Here is a 12,772-nt window from a genome sequence, read left to right on the forward strand (position 1 = left end):
GCAAACGCTCTATATACATATGTATGCTAATTAACAAAGTGATAAATACTGACGATAGCAGACTTATTCAGACACATTAAAGTCGGTCGGTCGGAATAAGAATATAAGGATTAGGATATTCAGGATGTCGTTAAGTTATGGTTTGTAACTAAAACTCTACCTAGATACAAAACGCGAGATTAAGTGTTATACTTAGAATTATGTTTCAAAGTAGGGCAAATAAGAGACAGAAAATGCATTCAGTTTGTATGAGGCCATATAATGGAAATGAAGCGCGGTTCACGATTGTTACGAGTGTCTCTTTAATTAAACTGCCAAGGCCATGGCTTAGAAGCCTGTTACCAGGGCCGGATTAAGCATATCGGGGCCCCTAGGCAATGCAATGCTCGGGGCCCCCTTAGGCCCTTACAGTCAATTCTGCATACATAATGTTCAGTTTTTCAGTACAGGGAAGTAAGTTTGTGGTTTTAATTTCAACCTTCAGGTGTCGGTTGAACCGATCCGAACATGCCGAGCGATGTCTTTTTCGCTCTTATTGCGTGGACATAAAGCTTTTTTCTATCAGTTTTTGCAGATTCATTTTTGCGTCAAGTGTGGGGAGAGCCCTTTTTTTCTCAATAGGTAGTTAAATATTGTGCGAGGCTGGACAGCGATTGTCCGACCATAAGACCATACGCCGAGCCACATGATTAAAATTAACGTAATAATACCATAGGTTTAAATGACTATTCATTCACCAGATAAGCTAGCATGTAGGTACAGGGTCAACCAGAAAAGCAGCAAAAAAACGCGAGGGCAGCGAGCGCGAAATTTTTTGTGAAAAAAATGTGAAAACGTGTTAAAAAGGCCGGGCCGGGCCTAAAAATCCGAAGTTCCCCAGTGAGCCGAGCTTTCATGCGAGGTCAAAGCCGTGGTTCAGGATAAGCTCAGCTAGAGCACAGACGCCAACTAATGTCTATTGTATTAAAAAGCGAGACGGCAGGCCGAGCTTGGCGCAGCGAGGACAAAGGCTAAGCTGAAGAATAGATTTGGAAGACAAACCAAAAATGGAGGTAAAAATTGAGGCTGAAGGTCGAGCTCAGCAATCTCCACATTACTGAACAAGCCCGAAGCGTACTTATAATCAGCGAGGTGAGCTTTCATGCGAGGCAAAAGGCCAAGCTTCTGAAATCAATGTTTATATTTGTTAAAAAGCGACGCCGAAAGTCGAACTGTAAGAAAGCAGCGCTCTGACACGAACCAATCGTCAAATGTTACTCGACAATAATATGTGTTAAGCAAGAGTTACTCGGAGGGCCGAAGTTCCATTGATGAGGTATTAGGCCCTCGGGAGCCTGAAAATCGAGCTCGATATTACAGACTTCAAATCTATAGAATAACTTAATTTATATAATCATCTAATGATTGTGTATCTGAGAAACTGATATTGGACATTAGAAATAAATATTTAGGTACCATAAAAACAATAAACAATATGAATTTTGGCCATATGAAACAAATATTGTTTTTGGCGCGCGCGGGGCCGCCGGGGCCCCCTAGCCGAGGCGGGGCCCATAGGCAGTTGCCTACTCTGACTTAGGGTTAATCCGGCCCTGCCTGTTACTACATATGAAACGATTTTGCCAATACTCTACTTCTTTTATTACTTAGGTATTATTTTAAATATGTACTTCTTCATATTTTATTATACAACTTCATATTTTACGTGGTTTATATGAGCTGAGTTTACATTTTATCTTGCTGAAAACATTACTGTTTTCTACTCGTCGGTAAAATATTAAGAAGGTTTGCATATACAGACCTGTAAAGTTTTAACAATACAATTACAGTGTTTTATAGTCTTAATTATAACCACCTACCTAAATTTTATTTTGTATGGTTAGATGGTCTAGGCGAAACCTCGTACAATACCGTAAAACGGGGTGAGTAGGTTTCGCGGGGAGAGGTGGGTTATGAATGGGGAGAGAAGGTTTGAGAGGGGGGTGAGAAGGGATTTTAAGGCTACTGCTACAAAAATAATGTATTCCAATTTAAAATGGAGCTATAGTAATACGCATAATAAAAAAAAATCGATCCAACAATCTTCCAAAATCACCTTTGTATGAAAACCCCTCTCACCCCAAATACGAGGCACTACGGGGTGAGGTGGGTTTTCCTCTTTATCGTCAAAGTTATGAAATGGAACTACCCAAAATAAAATAAAAACTAAAATACAAACGTCCGGAACACTTATTATATACACCATTCAGTTTTCATATGTAAAAATAAAATGTTATCGAGGTTTGAATTTCAGTTTTGACCCTACTCACCCCATTTTACGGTATTCTTTTTTTTTTTCCTCTCATCCTCTGTACATACATTAAACAGACAACATTATTAAACCTACACCTTGCATCATTCCAGTACGTGATCGGCAGCATGACAGCATGGAACATCCTAGCCGGTGTGAGCGCCGTCGTCCCCATGCTGTCACTCCTCGGCATGCTGCTTCTGCCAGAAACGCCCAACTACTTGCTGTCCCATGGCAAGCGAGACCGCGCCGAGAGCTCGCTAGTGAAACTGCGAGGGTCCACCTGCGACATCGACGAGGAGATACAGAGAATGATCACCTTCAAGGAGAAGAACCATGTCGAACCGTGAGTGTTTCTTAGGGCCACTTGCACCATTAACTAACCCGGGGTTAACCGGTTAAACCATGGAGTTAACATGGTTACCAGTACAATTTGACACTGGATTAAGGATTTAACCGGTTAACCCCAGGTTAGTGGACTGGTGCAAGTGGCGCTTAAGAGTTTAACCATGGTATATGCTATATGCTGACAGTCGCACAACGTCCTGCCGTCGCACTAGCTCGCTAGTGAAGTTCTGCGGGTCCATCTGCGATATCGATGAAGACAGGACCTTCAAGGAGAATTCCATTTCGAATTGTAGGTTTCTTGAACCACGGGGAAGCCTGGTAGCGAGTAAAATAAAAACACGTCAAGTACATTTATAATGTAGTTACGAGATGTATACGTAATAAAAAAGGTCCCGTTCTTTGAAGTAAAATTTGTTCACAAAGTATAGTTGTTCAAACTGCCTAGGTGAAAAGTAATGGCACATATTTAACCGGTCAACTAATTAATCGAATTTGGGTAGTTTAAAAAAATGGAAATGGCTACTAAAATTAATAGTTTGGCAACAAAAACGGAGCCTTAAAATATATCAATATGAGTTGTATTTTAATGCCGTTACAGCTTTTAATTATTTTTAGGAAGGTACCAAGTATATATTTGGCAACTGAATTAATATTATGGAGACCATTTATGAAGCACATTTAAAAAAGAAAACGGCTATCTATTAATTAAAAAATGAAGTTCTTTTAAAATATTTTGTTTGGTCATTACACGGTTAACCTAACACGCTCCTCCTCGCTTCGCTCGTCGTCGCACCTATCTGTTGACGCTAGTAGAACACAGTGGTAACTATTGAAATTAGTAATTAAAAATTTAAAGATCTAATGGTATAATGGCCATTAGGCGTTTCATGATTAGAAATTTCGACTATAAGTATACTGACCATTGCGTATTGGTAAATTAATTTGAGGTGTTTTATGTAAAAAGTGACTAATATTCATTAAATTTAACTGCTTTCGTGTTAAAATACTACCTAGCTGAAAACGATATGCCCAGTTATGATTAGTTGATTACTTAGGTGTGAACAACTAGATGACAACTAAATTTTATGATCGCTTTACAATATTAGTTGCCGATTTATTATTTTAGATGCCAACTTTAAGTTTCCTATAATTTTTTTAGGTGGCTTGATTTTGCTGCCAGTTTTTTTAATAATATGATGCTTAATATTTGAGGCTAAAATATTTTTTTTGGCGCCAAAATATTAATGCACAGCCAAATTATATTATTAAATAAAAAAATAAAATTTGTTTATTTCAGACCATGAGATCCATATTTTTGTTAGTTAACCAGAAAAACTTACATCCTATGTTAGTACTTACATAAAAACACTTATAACTATTGACTATTTACTAAATATTACTGCGTGCAGAGAGGAACACGGGGCAAAATGGGTTATTTAGCCCTGCCTATCACCACCTCTACCCAGTATTTCGTGAGGCGGCAGTCCAGACGTTCAGACAACGTCCTCAGGAGGCTGTTGCCACTGGTACGCACGCGTTTCAGCAGAGACGCTATTCTTTTACGCCTAATTGCGTAAAAGTCATCCACTCGCGCCTCTGCAAACATGCCCGAGGCACTACAGTGCTTCGGCAGTTTCAACAGCATCCTCAGGACGTTGTTGTACTGAACTCTCAGCGAGTTATACGCCCTTTGTGTAAATGTTGCCCACAGACTGCACGTGTAAAAAGTTTGACAATATGCCCTAAAGAGCGTTAACTTTACTTGTGTATTACAACGTGCAAATCTGCGGGCAACCATATTGCCCCTTACCGCCATGGCCCTCCTCTCACGCTCAAGATCCATATCGTCCTTCAGATCTCCGGTGAGCATATGCCCTAGATATCTGAAGCTGCCCACGACTTTTAGGGGTACTCCTCCCAGCACGATCTTAGGCACAGTTAGATCTGAGTTATACTTTGGAGCCTTAAAAATTAGTATTTCACTTTTGGTTGAATTGTACCTAAGACCATGCTGATCAGCGTAACCCTCGCATATGGCGATCAACTTCTTCAACGCACTTACTTATTATTATATGCCCAATGAAAGTTCCTGTTTAATATTTTAGTTGCCCGGTTAATTATAAGCCAAAAGTAATTTACAATTGATTAAGGTGAAAAACAATTTATAAATTAATAAAGGAAGATATCCGCTATGACCATGTAACGAAATGTGATTGTCGTGTCTTCATGGCGCGTTATAGCTGCCTTTGTGTTGTTTTTATGTACACACCGGACAATGAGGATTACGTCCACCTCTGACAAAAAAAAAAGACACTTGTGTAAATATGATTCCATTAAATATGAGTCCAATAAAGAAATTCTGTGAATGTTAACCAACTGAAAATTTAATTTACTTATTGTAAACTTAACCTAAACGTGTTACTAAAATTTCTTACTCATGAACTCAGTTCATTGTAATACTGGGACCAGTGAGAGTAGATGAATGCTTTCAACTTGTCTGCTACGGATACATAACTATTGATTTCAATCCTACCTTTGTTGATATTTTCTACCCCATCATCGTTATAGTTGAAAGCGTCTCAGACGTACCTACCACATAGAGAGAGAGAGAGATTTCTTTGAGTACCTAATACTTTTGAGTGTGTTATTACCTAATAAAAATTGGGTATTCTGAATTGGGTATTGGGTAGGTGAATACCTAAGATATACACTAACATTTGACTAACATATACTGCATCTCAAGGTTAAGAGCCAACAAGAGTGGTCATTTCTCCATACAAACGTACTCGACTGTTTCCTCCGTGGGTTTTAAAGCTAGAGCAATGATTTTTTCAACACAGATTAATATTGTCAATATCTGTGTCGGACCGTTTTGCTTTTTTTGATATTTTTGTTTTTTAAGGCGCTAGAGCCCTTCAAAAATGGCCAAAATGGCCTAATTGACTATGCCGCAATGAGAGGCGTGCTATTCAAAACTGACATCAATTAGTCAAAAAAGCAAAACGGTCCGACACAGATAATGTCATAATCATTTAGATTTCAAAATTTGGTTACGATTGGTTAAGTTTTGGAGGAGGAAACAGTCGAGTACGAAACCTCGATTTTTGAGATTTTTACGCAGGATTTTTTGCCTTGTCCTTATCGCACTAGTTTTAGGAGCCGCTTCCGTTAGGGAGACGTGTATATTTACCTAAAATATTTAAATCTTAGCTCCTGTTGGCTCTTAAGCATTTGACTAAAATCAAATTGATTGTTTCAGGTTGACGAGTGTGAAAGAGTACATCAAAGCGCTGCTGTCCCCGTCTGCGCTGAAGCCGTTCACTATCCTGGCCGTCTACTTCTTCATATACCAGTGGTGCGGCGTCAACACCATCACCTTCTTCGCCGTTGAAGTCTTTAGGGTAACTATTTAAACATCTTGTCGACTTAGTAGTCGAATAGGAATTTGACATACCTTTAGATATGGCTATTTCCACCCTTTGTCTCTTGTCAAATCGGTGCAGACAGACTCTAATTCAAAGTTAGTACTTTGAATTAGAGTAGGTATATAGGTTTTCAAAGTGCTTTTTTTTTTCGGAAAAATATATAAACTAAGTGATATTGTTTTTACCGAATAAAACTTAAAAAACGTGGCTTTTAAAAAAAACGGGAAATGTTCCGGGTTTTTTCAACCCTATAGTATGTATAGAGTGCCATCCTTTGTCTCTGTGAAGTCGGTGCAGAGCTAGCTTAGGCGGACTCTATTGTATTCCACAGTGCCGTGTTAAAAATTATCACAATATATTTCTAGTCAGATCTATAAAGTTAAAAAAATAATTATGACTACTTTATGTTGCAATACCGTTTTACTGTTGCTCGTTGATGCGTCATAACATAAACGTGGCTAAAGGGCTGACGGCGCAGTAAGTATATATATATATATATATATATATATATATATATATATATATATTATATTATATTTGTTGCGTCTTTATGTCAGTTACTCCTCCAATGAGGTCAAGTTACCCCTATAATCCCCCTTTATATGGCCATTTTATATACCTCTGTAGAATGGAATACCTGTTTATCCTCTAGCCGCCCATACGTCAAACCTTGCCAAGCAAAATGAAATTTTATTTTGTCAACACAAAGTTCAAATTAGAATGGAACAGGAGACCTTTTTATAGGCTAGAGGATATACCAAAAACTTATGATTGCAGGCCTCAGGCGCAACCAAGGAGAACCAGTATTGGCTGACAATAGCCATGGGCATAGTGAGGCTCATATTCACGGTGGTCGGGTGCATACTGTGCCGGCGCTGCGGCCGGCGGCCGCTTACATTCGTCTCAGGTACGCGATGGCGATACTGCCGGCTTAGCCAAGGTGACAATCGCTATCGCTTCGATAACGAAACGCTTTGGGTCTCTCTATCACTCTTCTGTATTAGTGTGACAGTGACAGTTGCGTTTCGATCGCTACGGAGCGTTAGCGATTGGCACGTTGGCTACGCGGCCTGGGCTACAACCGCGAAAATCGAAGTTCGTCAATAGGGATGATGACACATGTTGAATTTTATAACAAAATCTAGTAAAATAGATAGCAAACGAGCAATTTATCACAATAATGTGGATATTAAAATAAAATATTGAAAAATTACAAAAATACAGGACCTGAAAGTTTCAAAATTTAAGTTTTTTTAACTTCCAAAAACGATAAAAGTAAGGGTACCATTCGATTCCTTACATTTCATCCAAAAAAATATTGTATAGCAACTATATACATAAACGCAATATTTCACCGACAAAAACGCAATTTTCTTGTTTTGTCCATACTACAAGATGACCCCAGAGACCTTGACGTCACGGCCTCTGGCCGTTTTGTATAGGGCGTTTCGCGAGTGAAGTGCAACTGTCGGCCTTTGACTACAATTTCTGACTTTTGTGTTACTTTAATGCAATGGGTCCCATATAGACATTTGATCCTAAAAACAAACCCGATCGATTGATACCATAAATGAAAATTAGTCATGTAGCCTATTGCGGGCATTTTTCTCTGTCACTCTGATTACGTCTTAATGAGAGTAAAAGAGAAAGATCACCGCACTTTGCTAATTTCGGTTTTCGCGGTAGGCCCCCTGTTTACAAGCTTAAGCAATAGGTACCTATAAGTTGCCGTGAATTTTTGATACGATGAGTTAGGTCAATCCATGCGACTTTTATACATTAGAGTATTTTGGTCGAGCGATTTTCATCGATATGCTACGCCGCCGTAGTACGTAGACTATACTATAGGGCGTAGTATGCTTTAGCAACATTAGATATTCAAATAATGTTACCTATGTCGCAGCGCAATTCGCCGCTCATTCTAATATAAAACGGCTGCCATAAGTTTATGGCAAGTTTGCCATGCCAGGTGAACGGGCGAATGTTGTCACAGTGAGATCAAATTGACAGCCATTTGTAAGTTCGCATCGGCTTCTGTGTCTAGAAAATAAACGGAATTCCCTTTTTAATAAGTAGTTTTTTTTTTTTGATAAACAAAAATATTTGTATTGTTTTTATTTAGCTGTGGGCTGCGGTTCGACGATGATCGTACTGGCGGTCTACATGTACTTCATCGAGCAGTGGAAACAGGCCGGCGTCGCGCCGATGTACTCCTGGGTCCCCGTGGCGGCCATCTTCATATTCATGATATCCTGTACCCTGGGGTACCTCATCGTGCCCTGGATCATGATTGGCGAGGTGTATCCCATGCAGGTGAGCGCTCGGACACAGTGTTACTTGAGTCTAGTCTATAGTTCGTTTTTTTTTAGCATTAGAAAGAACTTGAAAGAAGGTAAGCGATTTTGACATGTCTTTTAATTGAAAAACACTTTTTAAAAATCAATAACTATTACTTATGAAAGCAGAAGACTATAAAAGATCGTATTAGATTCATAATTGTTACATATTTACCGTAACTTATTTTTAAAATGTGTTTTTCAATTAAAAGACACATCAAGATTGTTTACCTTATTTCTAATGCTAAAAAAACGAAGTATAGGGTAAGAGGTACATAGTTTATTTTGCCCGGGGCAAGAGGAACAACATGTGAATTCCCTACCTACAAGAGTTTCACTCGGCCCAATGTTTTCTTTTACCATATCTAACCTTATCTAATCTAATACATTTAAACGAGCAATTCTTGTTTATTTATTTATTTGAGCCGTTTCCGAGATCCCCGAAATATAAATATACCTACATTATATTTATATTTCGGGGATCTCGGAAACGGCTCATAACGATTTCGATGAAAGTTGCTATATGGGGGTTTTCGGGGGCGATAAATCGATCTAGCTTGGTCTTATCTCTGGCAAAACGCGTATTTTTGAGTTTTTATATGTTTTCCGAGCAAAGCTCGGTCTCCCAGATATTATAGAATTAAGTTATAATAATTTGGTCCTTCGAACCGGATGCTCCTTTATTTGTATCGTCTAGTTTTGTTCTAGAATATCGAGTCCGTATAGGAGCACCATACCTACTTGTCGTATCACTTAGACTGGCGGACTCTTACCGAACACAAAGATAGACTTAGTTGGTAGCTGGGTATTTTTTTTTAAGTAAATAGGTACCCGAATAATATCATTGTATTCTTTTTAGGTTCGTGGCATAGTGGGCGGCATGACGACGACCGCTGCCCATCTCTCTGTGTTCTCTGTCGTCAAGACATTCCCCTTCCTCAAGGACGCGCTCAACTATTATGGCGCATTCGCAGTTTACGGTGCTATGTCTATTGGTGGTGAGTTTTACTAATTATTTATAATTTTTCTAGATAAGTGCGCATGCATCGAGTGTCGAAACACAACTGCCACTGAGGGGCAGTTGTACCAACCACAATTAACAGACTGATCAACGTCACGTAGCAGAGATCTATGAAACTTAGTTCCCATACAATAAAATTTAGCGAGCGCTCTAACTGTGACAGTCGTTTGGTGCAACCGACCCTAAGCTATCGTAGAATATCATCGAAAAAGTTAAGCGGGAAATATAGAAGCAAAAGTGGCTTTACAGAGGTAAAGCCGGTGGGCGGTCATAAAAGGATTTTTAGGGTTCCGTACCCAAAGGGTCAAAACGGGACCCTATTCACCCTATTACTAAGACTCCGCTGTCCGTCTGTCCGTCCGTCCGTCCGTCTGTCACCAGGCTGTATATCACGAACCGTGATAGCTAGACAGTTGAAATTTTCACAGATGATGTATTTCTGTTGCCGCTATAACAACAAATACTAAAAACAGAATAAAATAAAGATTTAAGTGGGGCTCCCATACAACAAACGTGATTTTTGACCGAAGTTAAGCAACGTCGGGCGGGATCAGTACTTGGATGGGTGACCGTTTTTTTGCTTGTTTTGCTCTATTTTTTGTTGATGGTGCGGAACCCTCCGTGCGCGAGTCCGACTCGCACTTGGCCGGTTTTTATCATTATCCTCTTTATCCTAGTTATTTTTATGTTCCAGGCATCGCCTTCTTCTACATATTCCTACCTGAAACGAAAGGGCGTACTCTTCAAGAAATAGAAGACTACTTCTGCGGCAGAACTAAAACTCTAAAGCAACCAAATAAGACCGAGGGCGCGTGATCAACGTACATACTTAGTACAAAATTGTTATTTTACATTGCATTTCGTGCGTTTCAGTCAAGCTTTTTGTATGTTATGTTCTCGAGGCAATGAAACGTTTGGTAGACTTGATGTTTTTCTATGCATTTGGCAAACGATTAAAATGCTTAGATATGTCGGCGGCCGATCGTAAGATCAGGCATATGGTGAAATTCCTAGGCATATCGTGAAACTTGAAAATCTTTGACCCGTTCCCTGGGTCGACGGAGCCCCGCTACGCGGGGCTCCTATTTCTGGGCAGTTTGCCCTTCGGGCATCTAAAGCAACCTAACGAACCTATCCTACCTATATATTGGTTTAATGTCGCTATCGTCAGCACATTACACAGGAACATTACGATCTGCCTGATCTTACGATCGGCCGCCGACAGATATATTTCTTCCAGTTAATTTAAAAATCTATCAAGAGTCAAAATATTTTAGCCTACACCTACAGCTATACGGAACCCCTAATCTTAAAAAAACAACCATTTTATAGGTACCTATTTTCACGCTTTTTGTCGTACCTACAATGTAAAGTATGTTCCTACCTGCGGCACTGACTCAGTAGCTATTTTAAATGAATGTATAAGTACGAATGAAAGTTTTGCTCTGCCTTTAACTCAAATGCCTTAGATACGTAAAGTATACGTCTACTTAACCTTTATATAAAGGTTGTATGTAAGGATCTTGTAGAAGATAAAGAGATTTAAACTAAACAAGTATTATAAAATATATACCTAAGTTTAAGTAGTCACTAGTCTACTGGTACATCTTGAGTAGAGTTAGCAGAAATGTGCCATTAAACTAATATTTAAAGATTTTGCTTTACAGTGTGTATTTGATTTGATATGAACGTATATTCCAATGGTAGATAATTAGTATAGAGCCAGATGAACAATTAAAGAAAATTGTACAAAATATTTAATACGTTGGTTTGTAGTTTCCGTCCGATCCGATCACAGCATTGAAAGTCGTTGGAAACATCTGAAAATTATGGCTAAATATCAAAATACACGCTGTATAGTTTATTAGCGAGTTATTTAATTTTACACCAGCCCAGTGTATAGATTAGCATTAAGGAATGTTCTGTTTACGTTAGAACAATCAACATTTAAAGTAAACTTGGATGTTGCTTTTACATCTTATATTTAAAGAAATCCTAAATGAGGAAAATAATCATCAGCAGGCGCATTATAATCGATTATTGGAAAATGATTCGATATAATGCTGAAAATGTTTTAAGGTATATTTCTGGAATAAGTTGAGTTATATTTTTATATTAAACATTTGCTATACCTAGCTAAATGCCAAAAATATAACAACTTGTACAAAAAGTCATTGTTGTTGTATTTACCATAACTTGTAAAAGTACAATTTGTAGAACAAGAATATTCATACATGGTGCTTAAAATGTTGTTAGTAGATGCATTTTGTTGTAAATAAGAGCTTCAAAAGTATTTTGTGATAACTATACAAGTATCTATACATAATAGGTAGTTAATTAATTGTAAATAAATTATTGTTATATTTAATACATAATAATTCTTGTATTATTTTAACCCCCAAGCATAACTTGCATCAACTTACTATCCCGGGGTTAACCGGTTAAAACGTTAACCCAGTGTCAAGTTGTACTGGTAACCATGGCAGCTCCTGGTTCAACCGGTTAACCCCGGGTTAGTGAATGGTGCAAGTGGCTAAAGCGTTTAATAAAAAAACACATTATTGTCCAGGCGAGGAAGGATGCAATTGCTGGCTAATTAATAATTTTAAACGATGATTTTTTAAGTCGGCGTGTGGACCCACGTGACCTCAAGTACTGAAAACTTGGAGGATACAACTAAACGGAGTAGCCATTAACAGGCTTTCCCCTCTGTCGAAAATAGGCGGCCAACGGTCATACACAATGTATGGACTGACGTTTATCTGACATGGCTATTTTTACGTTACGCATACATTTGACGTTCCCCTGCCCCGCAAAAATCGGCAGACTGTTTTGTACAGAAAATTACAGACATGGCGTCTCCGTTTGATTATATCCTCCAAGACTGAAAAGGACTTGGAGAATATTCGTTGCAATTGTTAGGCATGTCAAATTAAATTTGTAACATGTTTTAATAAAAGGAGTACCGCCTACTTAACTAGGATCTGGCAGTACTATGGCCATAGAGAAATATAATAAGAGTGCTCACTCCATACATCAGTTAGACCAGCGGTCGGCAACCCGCGGCCCGCGGGCCGCATGCGGCCCGTGAATCTGTCACTTGCGGCCCGCGAGCCTCCCTGTCTATTTTGTGTGTAATATTGACAAACGACATGTCTAGTCTAGTTATAAATATTAACAAAGTGCGGCCCGCGTCAACTTCGTTACCTACTATATGGCCCTTGGCTGCTAAAAGGTTGCCGACCGCTGAGTTAGACTATTAATTTCAGTGTCTACATCGACTACATCTACCATCGAGTAGCGGAACTATCAGTATTGCTACTTGACAATAGATATAGCAGTACTGATAGTT

At 38.8% G+C, this 12,772-nt stretch overlaps 1 protein-coding gene across 2 annotated transcripts in view; it reads left to right on the forward strand.

Annotated features, from left to right (window-relative positions):
- LOC134650203 (facilitated trehalose transporter Tret1-like) overlaps positions 1-10,384 on the forward strand; it is a 39,287-nt gene extending 28,903 nt beyond the window's left edge. For both annotated transcript variants that reach the window (XM_063505142.1, XM_063505140.1), the window contains 6 exons: positions 2,404-2,636; positions 5,898-6,039; positions 6,841-6,970; positions 8,186-8,376; positions 9,259-9,397; positions 10,115-10,384. In XM_063505142.1, coding sequence (XP_063361212.1) covers positions 2,404-2,636; positions 5,898-6,039; positions 6,841-6,970; positions 8,186-8,376; positions 9,259-9,397; positions 10,115-10,236 — 957 coding nt within the window. In that variant the 3' untranslated portion in view covers positions 10,237-10,384. The remainder of the gene's footprint in view (positions 1-2,403; positions 2,637-5,897; positions 6,040-6,840; positions 6,971-8,185; positions 8,377-9,258; positions 9,398-10,114) is intronic.
- Positions 10,385-12,772: the final 2,388 nt, after the last annotated feature.

This window comes from Cydia amplana, chromosome 8 (genome assembly GCF_948474715.1).
Source record: "Cydia amplana chromosome 8, ilCydAmpl1.1, whole genome shotgun sequence".
NCBI classification, from domain to species: Eukaryota; Metazoa; Arthropoda; class Insecta; order Lepidoptera; family Tortricidae; genus Cydia; species Cydia amplana.